At 38.7% G+C, this 21,072-nt stretch overlaps 1 protein-coding gene across 3 annotated transcripts in view; it reads left to right on the forward strand.

Annotated features, from left to right (window-relative positions):
* Nucleotides 1-19,707, forward strand: part of METTL8 (methyltransferase like 8) — a 92,682-nt gene extending 72,975 nt beyond the window's left edge. For 2 of the 3 annotated variants that reach the window (XM_035007790.1, XM_035007791.1), the window contains exons 5-10: nt 1,246-1,295; nt 5,792-5,855; nt 7,508-7,647; nt 11,478-11,584; nt 11,706-11,771; nt 12,690-13,182. In XM_035007790.1, the coding sequence (XP_034863681.1) occupies nt 1,246-1,295; nt 5,792-5,855; nt 7,508-7,647; nt 11,478-11,584; nt 11,706-11,771; nt 12,690-12,880 (618 nt within the window). In that variant the 3' untranslated portion in view covers nt 12,881-13,182. Of the gene's footprint in view, nt 1-1,245; nt 1,296-5,791; nt 5,856-7,507; nt 7,648-11,477; nt 11,585-11,705; nt 11,772-12,689; nt 13,183-18,337 lie in introns of those variants that run through there. The other variant, XM_035007792.1, reaches the window with a different exon arrangement.
* The last annotated feature ends 1,365 nt before the right edge of the window (nt 19,708-21,072 follow it).

Consider the following 21,072-nt stretch of genomic DNA (forward strand, 5'->3'; position numbering starts at 1 on the left):
ACCTGTATTTTGGGGTTTTGCTTTGTTTCTATTTAACATTATAACATAAGCAACATAAGCAGTTTTTTCTATCTTAAAAATTCTCTATAAATATTTTCATGGTTGCAAAATATTTTTCTACAGAAAGTACTTTAATTCTGCTCATGTATCTTTACAATACTAGGCTTTTAAATTGTTTTCAGGTTTTCTACAGAAAATATCTTTGGGTATAGACCTTTCTGTGTTTTCTTTTATTAGATTTACTAGCTCATAATTTATTTTAAAAATTTAATGCCCTTAAAATATATTGCCAAATCACTTTCTAAGAAATTTTATTAATACCAATTCATGGCAATACATGTCTATTTCATCATACCCTCATTGGTTAGAATATTCCTATTTTAGGGGCACCTGGGTGGCTCAGTTGGTTAAGTGTCTGCTTTCAGCTTAGGTCATGATCCCAGGGTCCTGGGATCGAGTCCCCCGTTGGGCTCCCTGTTCAGTGGGGAGACTGCTTCTCCCTCTCCCTCTGGCCCTCCCCCCGCTCTTGCTCTCACCCTCTCTCTCTCAAATAAATAAATAAAATCTTTTAAAAATATATTCTTTTTTAAGTGATTTCCTCTTTGACAGATGAAAATTATACCTCGTTTTAATTTGCATTTCTTTGATTGTTAACTAGGTCACATAGTTCTTCAAATGCTTAGAAGCTATTTGCACTTCTTTGTACTCTATTTCCTTTGCTTATTTATCTGTTATTTTTTTTTTAACTACTCTACCCTTTTACCGTATTTATTGCCAATTTTTTTACATTGTGTTGGTCACCTTTTAATTTGGTTTGAATTTGGGTGTGTAAAAATTTTAAATGTTTCCATAGTTAAATTTGTCAGTATTATTCTTGTGACTTATTCCATTGCTTTTGAGTTTAGAAAACCCTCCGACACCTAAGGGGCATGTGGGTGGCTCAGTCGGTTAAGCATCTGTTTCGGCTCAGGTCATGATCCCAGGGTCCTGGATTGAACCCCATGTCCCTGCTCAGCAAGGAGCTTGTTTCTCCCTCTCCCTCTGCCCCTCCCCCTCTCTGTGCTCTCTCTCTCACTCTGTCAAATAAATAAATAAAATCTTTCAAAAAAAAGAAAAAGAAAACCCTCCAATGCCTACAGATCCAGTACATTTTTTCTAGTTTTTTTTTACATAAAAAAATCTAACATTGGTGAGGAAAATTTAACCTTGTTTTCATGATGCTTGTTTATTCTTTTGATTTTTTAGGTTGGCTGTGGTGCTGGAAATAGTGTTTTTCCAATTTTGAACACTTTACGGTGAGTTTTAGTTTTATCTTGCAAAATTTTACATATGTATGGGACGTTAAGAAATTCTGGAAAAATGTCACATATATGCCAGTAGTATTCTTGTTCGCATATAAACAATGACTTAAACAAATTTCAAAAGAATTGTCTTAGTCTTAGTGTCTAATTTTATGTGAACTAGGAATTACTCTGAAAAGAGTGTTTCACAGCCGTGGGTTGAAGTAATTTTTTAAGCTTGTGTGTGCATGGATGAGAGAATAAGAAAAGAGCAAGAGACTTGACCCCCTTCCACTCAGCTGTGAATTGCTAAACAGATCTATTTGCTCCCCCAGGTATGGAGGTGCCATTTTACACTCAGAGAATTGAATTTAAAGCTTATACTTTAACCCTCATTTTATTTTGTCATCACTTCTGGAGCCACACCCAGTGTAAGGCCTTCCTTTGTCAAATGATTGTCTCCAGACTTGAAATTGTTTAGAGGTAACAGCAACTAACCCAAAGACAAAAAAACAGACATAGATGATAGGGACAGAGGTGTTCTCCTGATGCATCCTTGCTGTTCACCACCTCACGTATATGTTGTAGTATCTCTGTGATGAAGACGACACTCCTCACAAAGCTTTTTCTAGCACGTTTTACCAATGGCTGGTCTTTTTTTTTTTTTTTTAAGTTTACACCATAGCTTTCACATTATTTTTCCATTATAAAATTGACATGAGCGCATTGCAGAACATTTCCATTAGAGGAGAGGGGGGTGAGAATCACCCATCATCCCCATCATCCTAACATAGCTGCTGTCAGCACATTTGTTATAATCCCTTTCAGTCTTTTCTCTGTGTGTATTTTGAATTTTAATGATGCTATTTTTTTAGCTTTTCCTTGTGAAAATGTAAAAGCATTCAGAAAAGTAAAGAGTAATACAGTGAATTCCCATATACCCACCACCTCAATTTAATAGTTAACACAATGCCAACATCATGACACTTTATTTTTAAATACTTATGATGTAGCTCCAAAAAAATCAGTACGTTCTTCATTACTATTCTAAGCCTAACATATAAATAGTAATTCCCTAATACCATTAGATTACCAGTTAAAGAGGCCAGGCAGAAGTGATGGTGGCAAATTTGCAGTCCTGAATGACCTCTCTCTTTTTGTATTTATTTTCTTTGTTTTCCCTTTCCCCCATTTCTGGGCCAATATTTCCTGCTCTTTTATACCACATACCAGTTTCCTTCACCCCAGTAACCTCTGAGCTTACAATACACATAAATTTACTACTGTGGCAATTGATAATGTGTTACTTTATGATCCATCTCAAGGTATTATTTAGCATATCATTTCTTTAAGTCTTGTCTCTCCAACCACTGCGTATGTTCCTTGAAGTAAAAAGCATATTTTACCCAAATCTGATTTTCCAGGTAGCCTAACAGTGTAATACAGATATTTAGAGCTCAATACATAGTGACTAATATCTCTGAATTCCCACTTGTTAGTTCTGTTTTTCCCTCTTTACTTCTCCCTCCAACGAATAATTGCATGCACTTACTTCCTCACTCCCTGATACATCTCGGCTCTGTTTTTTTTTTCAATCATTGTAGCTTGATAACCTAAGATAATTAACTCATCTTTAAAAGGCAACCAGTGATTAGCCTTCCAAAGGGAGAATTAGACTTTTTTTCCCACCTAAGAAATTATGTTGTATTACTTTTGGAGAGTATAGGATTAATGTCTTACATTTTCTGAATATTTTACCAGAATTAGACCTCTGGAATTGAGAGTTCATATCATTCTCCAAGGATCATTTAATGCTTAAACCCCCTGCCAAGAGAGTGCTTTGTGGTATGGTGGTAGTAGTGATAGTTACACCTGCTTGCTGGGAGAAGGGCCAGGGCAGTCAGCTGATTTTACAGAAAAGTTCTGGAAAGTCATTGGGTGGTCACAAGACTTCAACTTGGGCTGCTGTTGTAGTGGGAATTCAATCTCAGAGGTCATGCTGCCCTCCTGGTAGGACACGTGGCAGATGGCACAGGCTTTCCTTTAGCTGCTAGACTGTTCAATATCTTGTGGCTGTTCAGTAACCACTGCCCAAAGGTTGACTGCATACCTTTTATAATGAGCTAGATGTGCCAGTGTCCAAAAAAGCATTTTGAGTTATACGGAAGTTTTTAATAGAATCATGATAAGTTCTTAAGTTTTTAAGTTCCTAGAAGGCAGAGGCAGCTCTTCCTATAATAATAATAATAATAGCAATAGCAACAACAATAATGACTAACATTTATTAGGTGTTTACTCTGAGTTAGGCACCTTTCTGGAAACTTATATGAATCCCTTCAATCTTCACAATGACCTTAAATGCCATATTTATCTCTGCTTTATAGATGAGGAAATGGAGTTACAGAGAAATTAAGTAACTATTCCAAGATCATATAACTGAGTGGTAAAGCCAGGATTCAAACCATAGGCAGTTTGGTTCCAGAGCCCTTGCCCTTAGCCATCATATCACATAGGGCTATATGCATCTGAGTTCTTCCTGAGAAAATTTCAAACACATGTGACCACCCAGCAAGTTAGGGGTCACAGATATATGGATTTCATAGGAAACAGTAGGGCTATAGGCTTCAATAAAGCACTGTTTTTTTTATATGGGACAGATGGAAAAGACAAGCAGTGCAAGTCATAACCAAATCTTATTCACCATATTTTAACTGATCTTAAACTGAATGCAAATCCCCAATGCCGCAGAATGAATGTGTTATACATGAATGTAGTATCCATCAATGGGTAGCATTTAAGAGTATAATCTGTGCCTGGGTGAGATTTTATTTGTGGAATACATATTTGTGCTTGTATTTTATATTTATTTAGTAGTCCTCCTTGCTTGAAATATCTCCTGAATCAAATTAGAAGTCCTAATTATGTGTTTTAAGGCCCACTTGTATATCCTGCAACATACTGGTTTGAGCTCTCGGGATCAACTCTGCTTCTTATCCCTGGCTTATATCTCCCATCTCTAAGCCCTTATACCATTTACCCTTCTCCCCACTCAGCAATGCTATTCCCCCCCTTCAAAATTCTTAGGAACTCTGCCCTATCCACAACCTTAATAGAAGCTATATAAAACCAGTCATGTCCTCAACTAGGCTATAAAACCTGCAAGAGCTAGGACCATAGTTATAATTATTGTTTAATGACATACCAATCTCTTTCTGCAATTCAGACATGGTATTAAGTAACATGATGCCTGGATTATTTGATACCAGCATATGAGGGATAATCAGGAAGGGTACTGGCCCACAAAATTCAAAGTATATGCGTGCCCATGAGTAACCAGGGTCCAGACATTGTTACTGAATTTCAGGTAAAGGCCAAATAGAACTTGTCTAAGTTCAGTGGAGGCCAATTAAAACTACTCAAGACTTTCATACGGGTAAACATCACCTGCCAAAAAATGACTGACTTTATTTACATTTGTAAATAAAATAACTGAGTCTTAGAGAAGTTAAGTCAAATTCACAGAGTTAATAAATGGCAAATTCAGGATTTAAACACAGGTCTATTTGGCTCCAAAATCTATACTCTTACTATTTTACTAGACAATTTCATTTACTACCTTGTATTCTAATTCTTGGTATATACATGAGGCTTAATAAATGTTTGATCATAACTTGAGAAGATAACTAAGAATTAATATATTAGTGTTTTATTCTTTTTTAGAAGTTGTATTTACATGCTATTAAAATATACATATTTTTTTTGAGATTTTGAAACAGTTCTAATAATTTTATTTTATTATGTTATGTTAGTCACTATACATTACATCATTAGTTTTTGATGTAGTGTTCCATGATTCATTGTTTGCATATAACACCCAGTACTCCTTCAATACGTGCCCTCCTTAATACCCATCACCAGGCTAACCCATCTCCCCAGCCCCTTATGTATATGTTTCTGTTCCATTAGGGGCATCAGAGCCTCTCTGAGAGGCCCAAGAACCAAATGAGTTATACACATAGAAAGGGAACTGAAGCACCAAGGACACGGGGGTCTGTGAGTCCTTGCACAAGGGTAGAACTTGATTAAGCTATGAGGAGCTACAGGCCTTGCTGGCTGAAGGCACAGAAGAAAGTGTGGGGAGGTGGGGGGTAGCAGGAGGAAGATGAAGCAATGATGATGGATGGCTTTGGAGGTTTCCCAGGTGAGAGTGTGATGGGATGTAAGGGCAAGTAGGCTCACATAATGGAGAACTTCAAAGCCAGGACAGGAATTTGAAAGTTACCCTGTAATTAATGGCAAGTATTTGAGGCAGTGCTATTTCAGAAGCAACATGAAGGCACCTACACACCATTATAGAGAACAATATCTAAAAAGAAGAAACAACAAGCCAGGTGTCATCCAAAATTCTATTAAAGAAATACTTTTTTACAAGTTCAAGCCTACAGTTTCCTTTCTTCTGTAACCTGAGCATAGATGAACTCTAGATTTAAATATTGTTTCCATTTTCATAGGAATGCTCCAGAGTCCTTTCTTTATTGTTGTGATTTTGCTTCCGGAGCTGTGGAGCTAGTAAAGGTATGCCTCATATTTTCTTTAAAGAGAGCCAGGTAAGGATCTAATTTGTTGTTGCTGATGTGGTATTTTTGAAATGTTTCAAATATTATCTGTGGCCATTTTTAACTGAGCTTTTACTATTTCTGGGAATCATACCATCAGCTGATGCCTAAGATATCACCCTAAAATGATAGTTGTTTTGAATTTAAAATAAAGTTGAAGGTACTGGTACACCTAGAAAGGTCAACAACTCCTACAAGGTGATATATATATATTTTTTTGAGGTGGGGGGAGGGAAAGAGGGAGAGGGAGAGAGAATCTTTTTTTTTTTTTAAGATTTATTTATGTATTAGAGAGAGAGCATGCACACAAGCTGGAGGAGGGGGAGAGAGAGGGAGAGAATCTCAAGCAGACTCCCCACTGAGCGTGAAACCCAGCGTAGGGCTCAATCTCACAACCCTGAGATCATGACGTGAGCTGAAACTAAGAGTCAGACACTCAACCAACTGAGCCACCCGGGCGCCTCGGGAGAGAGAATCTTAAGCAAGCTCCATGCCCAGTGTGGAACCTGACACAGGGCTTGATCTCAGGATGGGGCTTGATCTGAGGACCCTGAGAGCATGACCTGAACTGAAACCAAGAGTCGGACACTTAACCAACTGAGCCACCTAGGCGCCCCCTACAAGGTGATCTTATTCATATTTATGTCCCTAGAGCCCTACACATAGTCTGACACATAGGAGGCGCTCATTAAATTAAAAATTTTGAAGTTAAAAAATTTTGAGAAGGCATATGATACAAATGTAAACTGTCCTAGACTGTTGGGAAAGCAGTGGGGAGCCTGGACTTGTTTGACCAATCCCCAAAAGCTAGTAAACATTCCCTTAGCAAAAAGTATTTTTAGGAGATGGAAAAGGAATGGAAATTCTGCTAACAGAAATGTATAGTGAGTACGTGGAACTTAATTTCTGATATTAAGAGTAGTAGTTATTCATGGTAGACATTTTCTAAAATATTGAAAAGCCTAAACAGGAAGATAAAATTGACCTATAATCACACTTGCTAGAGTCCTATGGTGAATCGAGGTTAGTAGTTTGGTATACATCCTTCTGGTGTTGTTTTGTAGGCGTGTGTGTATATGTGTGTGTGTCTAGTTTTTTTAAATAACAGCTTTATTGAGATACAGTTCACATACCATGGAATTCACCATTTTAATGTATACAATTCAGTGATTTTAGTATATTTACAGAGTTGTGCTGTCATTACCATTATCTAATTTTTGATTAGGTAGTAGAGGATATTTGTATTTTAAGCCGAAGGAGGTATGGCACAAGCAGTGGGAGAGAGAGCTAAGGACCATCTCAGTGCCTCTGAAGTAACATAGGGTAGACTTCCAACAGTGCTGCCTACTGACTCAAAGGCCTGCCCTACGCCTCTTTTTAAACTAAAGAGGGATTGTGAAGAATATTTGTTATCGAGTCCAAGTGCAAGACTTAATTTTTTATGGCAGCTTGAAATAAGCTAACAGAATACTGAATCTGAAATAAAGTGCATTCAGATTTACAGAGGAAAGGCACTAGGGAGAAATAAAAAGTTTGACCTTTTTATTTTAAGGAAAATGCTAGAATTCAGCTAACTGCTTTTTTTTTCTTTTCATTCCTTTATCATGATAGTTGCACTCGTCCTACAGAGCAGCCCAGTGTTGCGCCTTTGTCCATGACGTCTGTGATGAGGGCTTACCCTACCCTTTTCCAGATGGGATCCTGGATGTCATTCTCCTTGTCTTTGTGCTCTCTTCCATTCATCCTGACAGGTAACCGAAGACAAAAGGGCAAAGCAAATGTGTAAAGCTCCTTTATCAATCGTGGTTTTCAGAACTATCAAAAAAAAAAGTGACAATTCTTAAATTTATGATTTCATGAACTACATAGTGTAGAACACGCAGCCTTTTAAATGCAGCTTTTCCTTTCTTCAGACTTGGAGAAAGAAACTGGTCAAACTGCTTCATTAGCTTTCTATCACTGTCAGAGAGAAGTGAGCATATTCTGGCAAGACACATACCTATTAGAAGTGACAGCGCTCCAAGGAAATTACAAATTCAGAACAGCCTAATAGACTCCCAAGAGGGAAATTGTACTTGGTGATCAGAAACAAACATCTTTGATTTAGCATCTTACTGAATGTTCGTGAAGAGGCAGGCTGTGAATCTGGTTTCCCACCGGTCTATCGACAGGCTTTAAAAATTTTGTTCTAAAGAAGTCCAGGGAAGTAGGGTACTCAAGATTTGCCAGATTAACCTTGGACCTTTATAATCTAAGATTGGCTGGTGCCATCATTTAAATATTTATGATTTAAATTTTTTGTTCACACAATGTTTTGAAACAGTCAGCATGTCCAGAGAGGAAGCAGAAAGAGAGATTACCAGCCGTTAAAATAAAATAATCACTGCTGTGAAAATTTTGCCACCTCATATGTATTAAGGCACACTGTATGGTGTCAAGGGTTGTGCATTTGTAAGTTTTCTTAAAATTGGTTTTTCTGCTGTGGTAGTAGATTCAGCCCCCCGGAAAGTTCCTCTGCTGGTAGGTACAGACTTGACATCAACCAGTCTTTGTTTGATGAGTGTGACCCTTTCCCAAAGAAGCTGGGTTAACGTGTGCCTTTTCCTTTGCAATTACAAACTCACTAGGACCTTTTACAGTCCTTTTACTTCTCATTTAGAGATGAGCACTTTGATTGCTTGTTGAAAGACAAATTAAATTTCCAAATAAATCTGAATGAAACATATTTTTGCACGTGGTGAGAGATATCATATTCCATGAAGCTACTTTTTCCTCCCAGTTTCTATAATCTGTGTCTTTGTGCTAATCTGTTTAGAATATTGGCATCATTCAGGTACTGGTAGAGAGATGTCATCTATGTATTTTGTTTCATAGTTAAAATAATGAATAGTTAAAAGGATGAAGTAGGTGGATAGAGAACAAGATTTTCTATTTTACACCTATAACAGGAAATGTTTAAATTCCAAATAAGACCACAAAAACACTACTTGAAATTAGTTTAGATAATGTATTTTCTCATGATTTGAACTGAATGTTAAAAAGAAGGGGAAGCAGATGTCTTAGAAAGATTACTGTTACCCTACAGTATGTTCATTCTACTTATTTATTATAAAATAAATTCAGATGTATCATGTCCCTAGCCACTTTCTTACCTATAGGGAAATAATCTAAAACTAAGATGAATGAGTAGAAGGAAGGCAACAGTAAGTGAAAAGACAGTATCTTTAGGGTCATTTGGGACTGTGGTGGCATATTCAGCCCCATGAAAGTTTTAGAAAAGTGGCTTCTTGCCAGCTTGGAAAATCCATGCACAAATGAATGGTGAGCAGTTCTGCTAGACCTTGAGTCTGGGGGACCCAGCTTAAATGGGAATAAACCATAAGAAGAGCTAACTGTCCTTATCACTGAAATAAAAGAAAGTACAATATGTTTACCACAGATCCAAGCATAGTGTAGGCAATCAATATAATACTCCTTTTTTTAATCTCTTCTCTTCCTTTTCCTCACCCTCCATCTAGAGGTAGATGAGGATAGCCGAGTTGGCCCACGTCAAAGAAAGAAAGAAAAGGGGCCCTCTCCCATTCTTGTCTTGTCCATCTCCCCCAGCCCATGCCCACCTGCAGTCCTCAGGACTCTGGAACTTGGCACTGAGCCAAGCAAGATGGACTGATGAAGAAAAGCAGCTCCCCCCCCCCCCTTGCCTTTACCTACAACCCCAGATGTTAAAGGATAGTTGGGAAGAAAGGATTTGCAGAGGGAGATGGCTGCATTTTGGCTCTTTGTTTTTCTGCATTTATGTTTCATATTTGTTTTAGTAGTAATTGCAGAAAGATATTTTTCTCTGTACATAAGACATTTATCCTGAAAGTGAATATTTTAAGGTTTAGATATGGTTTTCTTTAATTGCCAAAGCCCAAGACCATAAACATAGTGTGAAAATAACCTCTAACAAAATAAACAAGGAAAAATACTTTCCTTTTTTTCCCTTTCATGTACTTATGTTCCAGTTTTTTAAGAGAGCATTTCATTTAATTATGCTACCTCTTTCTGTTATATTTCTATCTTGTTTTCATAGTTACTTTCATTTTCTCACTATCTACTTCCTTCATAACCTGACATAAATCTGGCTTTTCACTCCTTAATTCCACTGAACAGTGTTTTCATTGGAAGGCATTTACAGATTATCTGATGCAAACTCCTCATTTTTAAAATAAGAAAATCTAGAAGCTTTAAGTAGTGTGGATAAAGCAGAGATGGCAAGGACTCAGCACACGGGCTGCCATTTACCATTCTCTGCTCAGGGCAGACACTCATAACTGATTTTGTACCCTGATTGTCATTCCTGGTGAGCTCTGTAGGCAGCCAATGTCAGTCACTCGGCATTGATATGAGATCTGAAATCTTTGCCATCTCTGACCCATAATCACACATAAGACCATGAACATTTAACCGAAAACATTAAGTCAAGAGCAGTCACAAGGGGTCGTATTTGATTGGGAGCCAGATGAAAAGAATAAATAATAAAAGAAAGAAAGTAAAGGCTTCCCAGTATTCTTGAGCTGGGGCTTGGAGTGTGACTAGAATTTAAATAGGCAGAAAGTAAGAAGGAGAGAATTCTTTGAGGGGAAACCATGTGAACAAAGGCATGGACTGCTTCAGAGCCTAGCATGTAACAGTTTGGCCAGAGCTGATGCTTCACATTAGGACGTGGTGGGAAAGATGTTGGAGAGATTGAGGCCAGTTGTAAGAGATCTTAAGGGCCCAACTAAGAAATTGAGATTTTATCCTATGGATTAAAGTCATGAACATTTTTGAGCAAAGGGATGATTTGACAAAACCATCATTTTAAGCAGAATAACTCCTCACTGATAATACAGGAAGAATTAACAGGGGGAATAATAAAGCATGTTAGGAAGTATTCTGTTCCCAGGCCTAAGGAGGTAGCAATTTGTTTTAAAGGTCTACCAAAGGGAAACAAAAAGGAGACAAAAGATCAGTTTAAACAAAGAAGACCTAGAATTGGATGACCAGATGGTTGTGGAGAGGCTAATGAAAGAGGAGGAAAAGAAAAGGGGTTAAGGATATCTCTGAGGTATAACACTTCAGTGAATGATGGTACCTTTGAACTAAATAAAGGAGAAGGAGCTAGTTTTGGAGGAAACTTGATCTCTGTTTAGATAAGTGCAATTTGGGATGGCTCCACCGTATTTTTTATCTTGCAAGGAAAAGGAAGCGACTTTGGCGTTTATCTGCCTTGGAACTACCGTAACTTGATATAAATACCAGGAACCATCTATGTACTTTTGCAGTACAGCTTTGACATCATATATCAAGCTCTGCAAAGACATCACTCTGTCATTTGGGTGATTACTTAATACTCTAGGTCTTTTGAATCTGATCCTTTAGCAAGTTTTGGTATTCTTTTTCCTTTCTGTATGAAGTATTTTTGGTTTTGTCGCCCTTATGTTTGTGGTGAGACTTTTTTGGCCCCATAGAGCTTTCCTTATTTTGTCTTTAAGAAAGTTAAATGTGGCATGTAAAACAAGATTTCTGCAGACAGTATCTTGCTTTGTTTTCAAAGGATGCAAGGCGTTGTAAACCGACTGTCCAATTTACTGAAACCTGGAGGAATGCTGTTATTTCGGGACTATGGAAGATATGATAAGACTCAGCTTCGTTTTAAAAGGGGTATATTCAGTTTAGAATTCTTTTCATGTGTTTTAAAGAATGCTTTGTTTATATTTTATGTCAAGTTTTTGTTCCGTTTTAAGGAATACTAAGTTTCTCTGATCACAATTATGTTTTTTAGGGCATTGCTTATCTGAAAATTTTTATGTTCGAGGAGATGGTACCAGAGCATATTTCTTTACAAAAGGTATGCTTATCTCTAAGGGAAAATAATTAGCTGTAAAAAACTCTCTTTGGGGGGTGCCTGGGTGGCTCAGTCGTTAAGCGTCTGCCTTCAGCTAAGGTCATGATCCCAGGGTCCTGGGATCAAGCCCTGCATCGGGCTCCCTGCTCTGCGGGAAGCCTGCTTCTCCCTCTCCAACTCCCCCTGCTTGTGTTCCCTCTCTCACTGTGTCTCTCTCTGTCAAATAAATAAAATCTTAAAACAAAACAAAACAAAACAAAACTCTCTTTGGTTACTCTGTAACCACACTGTAACTGTTCTCTGTGAAAGCTTGAAAATGGCCTTTTTGTCTTTTAATCTTTTTCCAGTTGAAACTGCTTTAAAGAATTACTTGTTTCATCCTTATACCCAAATGAAGGTGTAGTCTGTTCCATTTGGGAAGTATGGTTAGCCCAGATATGAAAAAAAAATGACATGCCACAGCCAGAGGAGGGAATTTGATGTTAAGAGTCCATAGAAAATTACTTACCTCTTGTCAATTCCTCATTTTTAAAAAAGCATTTAAAATGAATTCTGCATTCAGGGATTTTCTCCAAACTTATGTGAGTACTTTTATAATGTGCCATTTGGGGTCTTTGCAAACCAACAAAAACTCAGAACAGAGGGCACCTTTCAAAATATTGAAATCTGCAACCAGTAGATTGTATATCCATTTATGCCTGCTATATTAAGCTGTTTATACTTGGTGTATTTCTGTGAAGTAGAAGAAGTCCACTTGGTTTTACAGGTTTCCTTAACCAATTTGTACTAGGGAGTTTCTTGGTATAAGTGAAATTTAGATGGTCAGTCATTCCATTAATATTCCATTGTCCCTGACTGTCCCCCTGTCCCCCACCACCATGCCCGTCACATATACACTTGATTGCCATTTTTGTCTCACAGGGGAAGTCCACAATATGTTCTGCAAGGCTGGGTTAGACGAGAAGCAAAATCTGGTTGATCGTCGATTACAAGTGAATAGGAAAAAACAAGTGAAAATGCACCGAGTGTGGGTTCAAGGCAAATTCCAGAAACCATTATACTTGACTCAAAAAACCTCTAAATTGGTATTTTCACTCCTTTCTCACGGCTGAATTATGTACCATGTTAAGGTACAAACCAGAGGATTACACTGTACAAAGACTTCCGTAGATCTTTCATTTTTGAAAGGACAATCAGAAGAAAAGAGAATTTGTATATCCTGCTATTTATCATGGGTGAGCTCTTTTATTTAAGCACTCATAAATGATTTGGAAGAGTGTACCATATTCTGTGTTTTCAAAGCTTAATATGCTCAAGCTTGTTTGGGTTTATTATGTCTAACCATTTTGTTTGTACTTTGAATTTTATAAGCTTTCAATTAAATTACTGATGTAAGTCAGATGATTCTGAGAAACCATACCCTGCCATTTTTTAGAAGTGCAAAAAAACCACTTGTTTATGCGTTAGTCTAACACAGTTAAACTCTCTTCCTCTCTTATCTGATACCAGGGAGGGAGCACTCCTTGTTTCCCTGGCAAGTCACAAGGCCTAGGTGAATTGTTTGTGTTCTTGTTGTCTGTTTTCCCCAAAACTCTTTTTTTTTTTTTTAATTCAGAATCTGATGTCTGAAATAGAATTTTAGTTTCTCTTTCCTTTCCTAAAATTGGGGAAGTATGACCCATGCTAAGATTATTTTCAGGCTATTCTTAGGTGTACAAGTTGTTGTAAGCTCCCTTTAAGACAACTGTTATACCCAAGACAATTCTTATTGCCACCTTGCCTCAAAAAGGATGTAAGTTGGCTTGCAAATTGCACTTTGTAAAAGTGGAGTTTCTGAGATTGGTTTTCCATTTGTTATACAACATATACTGAGTACTTACATTGTGCTAAATTATATGGACTAATAGAGTAAATACAGACCCAGCCCTGTCTTCAGAGAGCATAGATAGGATCTGGCTGGCAAAGCAAAATGTGCACATCCCAAGCCTCTAAATCACAATCTCAGATAATATATAAGCAGGTACTCAAATAGGGAACTTATTAGCTAGCACACTTTGGTTATGAGCCACAGAAATCTGGAAGAAATGGACAATCTCTTAAAGGACCATCACTGGAAAAATTCAGTTCCCACTGTTTTTCCATTTTGAATTCACGTAAAATTCCGTTTTCTGGAAGAAGGTGATTGGTCCAACTTGGGTCATGGATTCATCTCTTGACAGTTTGGGGCAGGGCAGCTTCATTGACAGTGCCACCTGAATATATGGAGTGGAGGAAAGTTCCTCAAAGGAAAATAAAAGACACTGTTATCAGAAAAAGAGAGGAGGGTTGCTGCCTGGTCACAAACAGCAGGAGCAATAGTGGTTCCAAAGAGAGAGAAAGATTAGCTGGTGGGAAGGAAGGGGGGAGCATCAGGTTCTGGGGGGTGGTGGGTGTCAGGCTAGTCCTTGATGGGGAGAAGACAAGTGTGTTTGGTGTGGGCCATTCCCGATGATGAATCGTGGAGAAAAGATGGGGTGGGGAGTCAGCTGCCAGACAGCCTTGAATAGAGGGCACATTGGGTTCTAATTCTCTAGTCTGGAGCAATCTGAGGTTGTATCCTACCCATGGCATGTTATAAATATATTTAGAGAGATTGAGGCATCCTATGTGGAATGGAATGCAGTGAGGTCAGATATCAGGGCAAGGAAGACCAACCACATAAAGGTTTTTTGCATACGCTTGCCTTGGTAGCAATTCCTCAGAAGTACAATATCAAGGTTTCGGTTTACATGGCATCAGTCAATAAATGCAGAAGTTAAAATGTGCCTGAGACTCTTCACTAAGTTGTATTTCATAATTAAAGTGTACATTTAAAAGCCAAACTAGTCACGAAAGTATAACATACAACAAGGGCAGTTAGATAAGTTAATGTTGCTATGGGAACCCCAGCAGATCTTTTTGTGTCTCAATTTAAAAATCATGGCCTAAGGTGATTTTAAAAACAACAGAAGGTAAAATCGTTCTCTAATTCTCACACATGTAAATTGTACTCTCTCTCAGTCCTAAATAGCAGATTCAAACCAGGCTTTTGACTGGCACAGTAAAATTCAGCTTTGTGTCTTTCTATAACGTATTATAGCATGTAGTTAACCTTTAGAAACTTCAAAAATACATCACCCAAATTTGGACTGTGAGACACAAACTGTGCTCTTTTGGGCTCTGTCTAGCATAGACCTCCAATGCCACATGGCTGCTCGGTTAAGGCCATTTCTACCAGTGTCTTCTACTTGTCTGGTCAGTCTTTCTCTTGCTTAGCCCACCTAAATCAGCCCCCTACTTAAAGTTTGCTGCTAGACAAAATATAGAATTTTGGCAGAGAGGGGGGAAAAAAGGAGAGAAAGACCTGATTAGGAATATTGCCTATTGATATTAAAAAATCATGAAGTGTTGCAAATGTATCTGCTTGGGTATTAGTTTAAAATATTTGATAGCTGCATGAAATTCTAATTTTTTCCTCATAAACATAAAGCTAGGACCCGTTAGTTAGGCAGAGTTAAAGATTTAAAAATTCATCTTCTGAGGGAGCTGAATTTCAAAAGGACCGTTTTCTTTCTAACAGAAAAAGATGTTCCTTCGTCTTCTTACGACACAGAAACAATGAAATACTCTATATTAAAAACGCACCCTCCATTTTTCTCCACTTCTAAAAATTCACTTTTGAGCATTTTCCAAATGTAAAAACTCTTACACATGAAGAACTGTTTCAGAAGTTTGTAAGAAAGTCAAGGTAACAGTTTCTATCATTAAAAGTTTTGCATTCAGTATGACACATTTATCGTATTGAAACATCCAGTTAATGTTGACTTCTCAGAAATTATTTGCTTTGCTTGACTCCTTTCCATATGCTTTGTCTCTAAATTATGAACACATCAAGGTTTCTACCATTCTGCAATCTAAATAGTTACTATACTCTAGTTTGTATGTGAAAACTCACCCATATTTATTTAGACTGCTAAACTTCAGGTAGTTTAAATTCTTGCCCCCAGACTCCTATCCCGTATTTCTATGGTTTTCCAACTCCTCAAAGCCAAGTTCTGAATCCTGAATATATCGCTCGTGGTTACTTCTAGTTGGTTTTAATGTTTATTATGCTCCTCACAAGTACAGATAACTTCACATTTGCATCACTAATAGACCTCTTTCAGACCTCCGCTGCTCCTGCTTCCTGCCTCCATTAGTCATCAGTAGACGACAAGTTGGCTGGGTATTCCCCCCCCACCCCCGACTTGTGAAAGTGCCTTGTAAATTCTAAAGCACTGAATATATGTGAGGTATTGTTATTAATACCAACATCTACAGTCTACAAGGCAGCATACAGAGTATTCCAGCAACAGAAACTTTTTCAGTGGTTTTATGAGACCCTGTGAGAAGGACAGTAAGATATGGTGGAAAAGTATTGCCTCAGAGTCAAACAGAAAGTCTGGGTCTTGGGTTCCTTGTGAACCACTTAGCTACTCTTAATTTAGCAACCAGTGCTGAGTCTTTTATATACAATATTTTTATATATTACATTATTACTTCATTTAATCTTCAAACTCCTATGACTTCATTTCTATTCGGACCATTTAACAGATGAGACTGGGGCTCTGAGATTCGGGGTAACTTGCCCAGGATGTCACCGCCAATCCATGGCGGAGCCACAGTTTGGACCCACAACTGTCTGATTCCAAAACCTCTAGTCTCATCAGCGCACTTTTAATCGATAGCTCACATGATGCTGGGAAAGCTGCTGGAGAAGAAAAAGAGCTCCTGAATCAAGCGGAGAATTATAGCAATGGGTAGGAGTTTGGATGAGACAATCTACAAGGTGACAGCTCATTCTAGATCCAGTGATTCTATGAAATAAGTACGTTGCACTTGTCCACAGTTAACAAACTGGGAAGGAAAAGAAGGAAAGGAACCGAGAGGAATGACAAAGAAAAGCTTTCAATCATTTCTTTTCAGCATTCTGCATATGTTTACTTCTGCTCCCGCCCCACCCCCTTCAGGCTTCCACTTGGCTCCCCTCCGAGCGAGCGAGCGAGCGAGCGAGCCAGCTAGCGGAGCACCCATCGCTGGCATACTCCTCACTTACAGGAAAAAAAAAAAGCAGTCTGAAAAAGCCCTTAAAATGTCTTCCAAGGGATTCAGCTTTAGTATAATGTAAAAGATGTGAATTCGGGGATTGTCAGTAATAAAATATGAGTGAAAACATCTTTATTTTAAAACATTGTATGTACATTAATGCCACATTAATGCCAATTCAAGCATAAAATGTTGAGCATTTCTTGGAATATGGTTTGGGATTTGAGAGGCACAAAGGTACCTGCAAGATGGCTTTGGTGTTGTTATAAATAGAAGTAAAATAACAGTTGCATCTTCGTTTATAATGAATCTTCTATTGTAGCTTCAAAGCTACAGAGGAAAGTGGATGCCAGAACCGGTCTTTCATTAACATATGCCTTACATGACAGGGAAGAGGTGTTGAAGACAAATTACTTTTCCCTCTGAGTATGAATCAGCAACATGCAGTAACGAGTAATAACAGTTCTGTGTATGAGTGCCTGCAGAAGGCAAGAAAAACAGCCTCAAATTGAAAATGCAAGTGCACCTGCTGGAGAGGCCCAGGAGGCTGCAGAGCACAGCCCCCTTGAGCACCCTCCTGAAGTGTCTCCGAGCACAGTGACCCCAACTCTGGCAAGCCATGCTGGCTTGAGATGAACGGAACACATTAAAACCTCCAGATGGTCAGAGAGAGCCCACCCTCAGCTGCCCTTGGGGCTACAAGGCACTACTTGTTCAAGAGTTTAAAACAGCTGCTTTGGATTCTGTAGCGCATGTGGTTTCACAACCACTTAACCTTTAGTAAGGAACAGCTAGAGGCAGGTGAATGAATAAAAATACACGTTAACATTTCATAAGGAGGAAAAAAAAAAATCAATACTCGAGGAACTCATGGACTTCAAATAGTCACAAATAGCGTCCAGTTAGCTGTGTCCCTGGCTTCCCAGGGATTTGCGTCTTTATCTTTGATTTTCTCCAGCAGATAGGCACTAAGTTGAGCCTGGGCCCCAGAAAATATATGCTTTTCTACCAGATGTTGCCTACCAAGTCAAGTGAGCCATTGATAGCCTCCTAAAAAGCCCCCAAGCATCATCTCTCCAGCTTGGGCTGATGGGTTTGGTCCAGGGAAACTGCGAGTTTTGTTATGCTTATACAAATTCTTTGGCAGTTCTTTCAATCTATTGCTCCTTTATGTGACACTTCCTAGCTCATTGAAGAAAAAGCAAAAATGAATTTTCTTTCTCAGTTTATCTTTATGTATTGGTGATTATTGGTTCTTTCAAAATCATTGAGGAATGGCACTCACCCTTCAAGTCTTTAAGCCTTTCTCATTGGGAAAAAGAGCTAAAACTCTGTGACTTCATAAAATTAATGATGAAATGCTGTTGAGTAATTTGCATTGGTTTTGGGGGGTTTGTAAATGCTATGTATTTAACCCAGGCAACACTATGCAGTTGCTGCCTCATTTCTCTTACCTGTCTCCCAAGGGTGACTTGTCTTCCACCTGAGGCTGTCCTACTCAACAGAATGTTTGGCCTAAAGAATCTGATAGCTCTCCATACATCTTTAGTTATGCCCCAGTCCCTCAGGTGAGCTGAGACCGCGCCCCCTCAAGCAGCATTTGGAACTCCACTGAAAATCACCTGAAAGAGAATGACTGAAATTGCCTGCATCACATGCTGCATTGAAGCAAGGAAATTTCTGTCTCCAAGGATAATTGCTTTTCTCATTGCTCATACTTCTTCCTCCACAGCCCTCATTTATTTTAATGTATATATTCTACTTTGACTCTCTAGAAGGTATTTTTAAAGTTTTTAAAAATCCAAATGAAAGATGAAATTCAGGATCCAGAAAAATATTTATTCTATTTATCCTTTCCATGAATGTATTCTTAATCAACCGGTCTGATTGTCTCTTCATTTGCAGCTTTGTTTCCTAATAGAACACTTGGGCTCTGGAGATTAGGGAGACAAAGCTTCATTATAACCATCCTTGTTTTACTCCCATTTCTTATATGGTTTCTCATCCTAACTCACTCTCCAGGTGCTTCTTTCTCTTGCCAAATAGTGCAAGGAAACACTTTTGCAGATCTTTTGTTTACTTTGGAAAAAACACTGATCCAGTCTTTCCCATTTGGGAGTGCTGCTCATTTCCTGACTGGCTTTTAAAGTTTGGCTCGGTAGCAACTTGGGGATTTGTTTTCTACCCAGAGTGGAAGTTGGGTGCCCAGCAGCCCCATGCTGGAATGAGAATTAAGTTCTGCTCATTCCCTGGATAAGCAAGCTGATGTTTTCCTCATAGTTTTTTTTTTTCTTTCCCCATTCCTCAAAGTTTTAATGTTTAGTCATTTAGCTTTAACTTTTTAAAAGGCATTTTAATAGGGTTCTCTCTCCTCCAAGTGCTGACAGAAGCTGATCATGTACACAGGGGAACTCTCAAGAATAATGAATTCCCTGTTTGCTGGGTTCTACCTACAATACAGTGTGCAGCGTAGCACGCGGTGGGCTTGCCCCTGCTCCAAATCCACTGCCACTTGCCTGGCCTGGTCTAGAAGGACCTGCTACACCAAAAGAATTTGGCTTGTGCTACCTCACTTTCTAGGTCCCCAAGACTGCTGAGTTAATGAAGTTTTGGTTATTACCCAGTTGAACATTTTCTTATTTCATGTAAGTTTTATAAATTTTTTTGTGCTTTCTTCTCTTGGGCACATTTACATTAAATTTCATTCTAGTTATGCAACTGTGTCTATACTTAATTATGTTTGTATATGAGTATAATTTACTTTCTGTTCATCCTACCTTGGGGAATTTATTCATAGTTTCTTATGAGGTCAGTAACTTTCCAAAGAGGCGGGCTTTCTAAACCAGAAGCCTATACTTTTCTATATTCATGCATTTTTACATTAAAATGTATGTTTGGACTAGCAAAGTTTGTTAGGTTTTTTTTTTTTTTTAAGATTTTCATTTGTGAGAGAGAGAGAGAGAGCAAGCATGAGCGAGGGGGGCGGGGGAAAGATGGAGGGGGGAGGAGCAGAGGGAGAGGGAAAAGCAGACTCCCCGCTGAGCAGGGAGCCCAGCACCATGCTACCCAATGCAAAGTGGCACTTGATCCCCAGGACCCTGGGATCATGTCCTGAGCCAAGGCAGATGCTTAACAGATTGATCCACCCAGGTGCCCCTGGACTAGCAAAGTTGAATGATAAAAATAAAAACACTGACAAAGATCTTAACTACTTTAAGGACTTAATCTGTAATATAAAGTAATATCACAAATATAATACCTTATTTGGGGGTGGGGAAAATACAGACAAAGATAAAGCTATTGGCATAGACAAGGTCTAGTTGAGGAGGCATACTGCTGTCAATATTGGTGACAAAGAATCTAGGGTCAGTCATCCCTCCAGCTCAGCCAGGCATAGATAGTCCCATAAGGAAGGGCTAACAGAAAAAGCAAGCCACATTTTGGCTTAGAGAAGGTAGGCAGTGTTCACAGGCAGATTAGCCAGAAACTGCTCCAGTGACCCAAAGAAAAATGCAAGGTCAGAGAGAATTGTAACAAGAGTGACTTGTAACTGAATCTCAGAGAAATGGACTGTAAGCTTTAATGCCCGCTGGCCTAGCTCAGGAAGAGCCAAAGAGCGAGCCCTAACTGGGCCTTGGAAATGGGAAGGCTGCAGAGGCCATGAGCTTTTCTCTGTTTACCTGAAGTGTACCATAGAAATGGCTGGTAAGACATTTTGTTCTTGATACTTTTTAGAAGAGCAAAGACTCACTTTGATCTGATTCTTCCTTTTGATTCCCAAGCCCTTGTGTTTTCCATCATGATGTGTCAAAAAGTGTGTGTTTATTGATCTTCAAAAACCTGGAAAGATGAGACACAACTTTAGGAGAAACATACCCAGAGAAGTACAGGCAGAAAGGGGCATTGACTGAGCCAGAAGATTGCCCTCCTTCACCAGTGTGGCAGAGGAAGGTCTGGCTTCTACTTGGCAGAAGGTACAGATTAGGTATCAATATAGTGTTGTCACCAAGTGAGTGATTCATGATCTGTGATCCTCTACAAGAAGAGTAATGGAAGGCAAGTGAAGAATACAGGCTAGCATAGCCTGAGACAAGGCTACAATGTACAATCTCTGCCATTTGGTGAGGTTTGAGAGAGGCCCCCAGAGTAATACCTCTGTGTTCCTGCCCAAACTGTAAACCAGCTGAGAGAAGCTGATACT

The sequence above is a fragment of the Mirounga leonina genome, unplaced genomic scaffold (assembly GCF_011800145.1).
Source record: "Mirounga leonina isolate KUSES-001 unplaced genomic scaffold, KU_Mleo_1.0 Mir_151, whole genome shotgun sequence".
Classification (NCBI taxonomy): Eukaryota; Metazoa; Chordata; class Mammalia; order Carnivora; family Phocidae; genus Mirounga; species Mirounga leonina.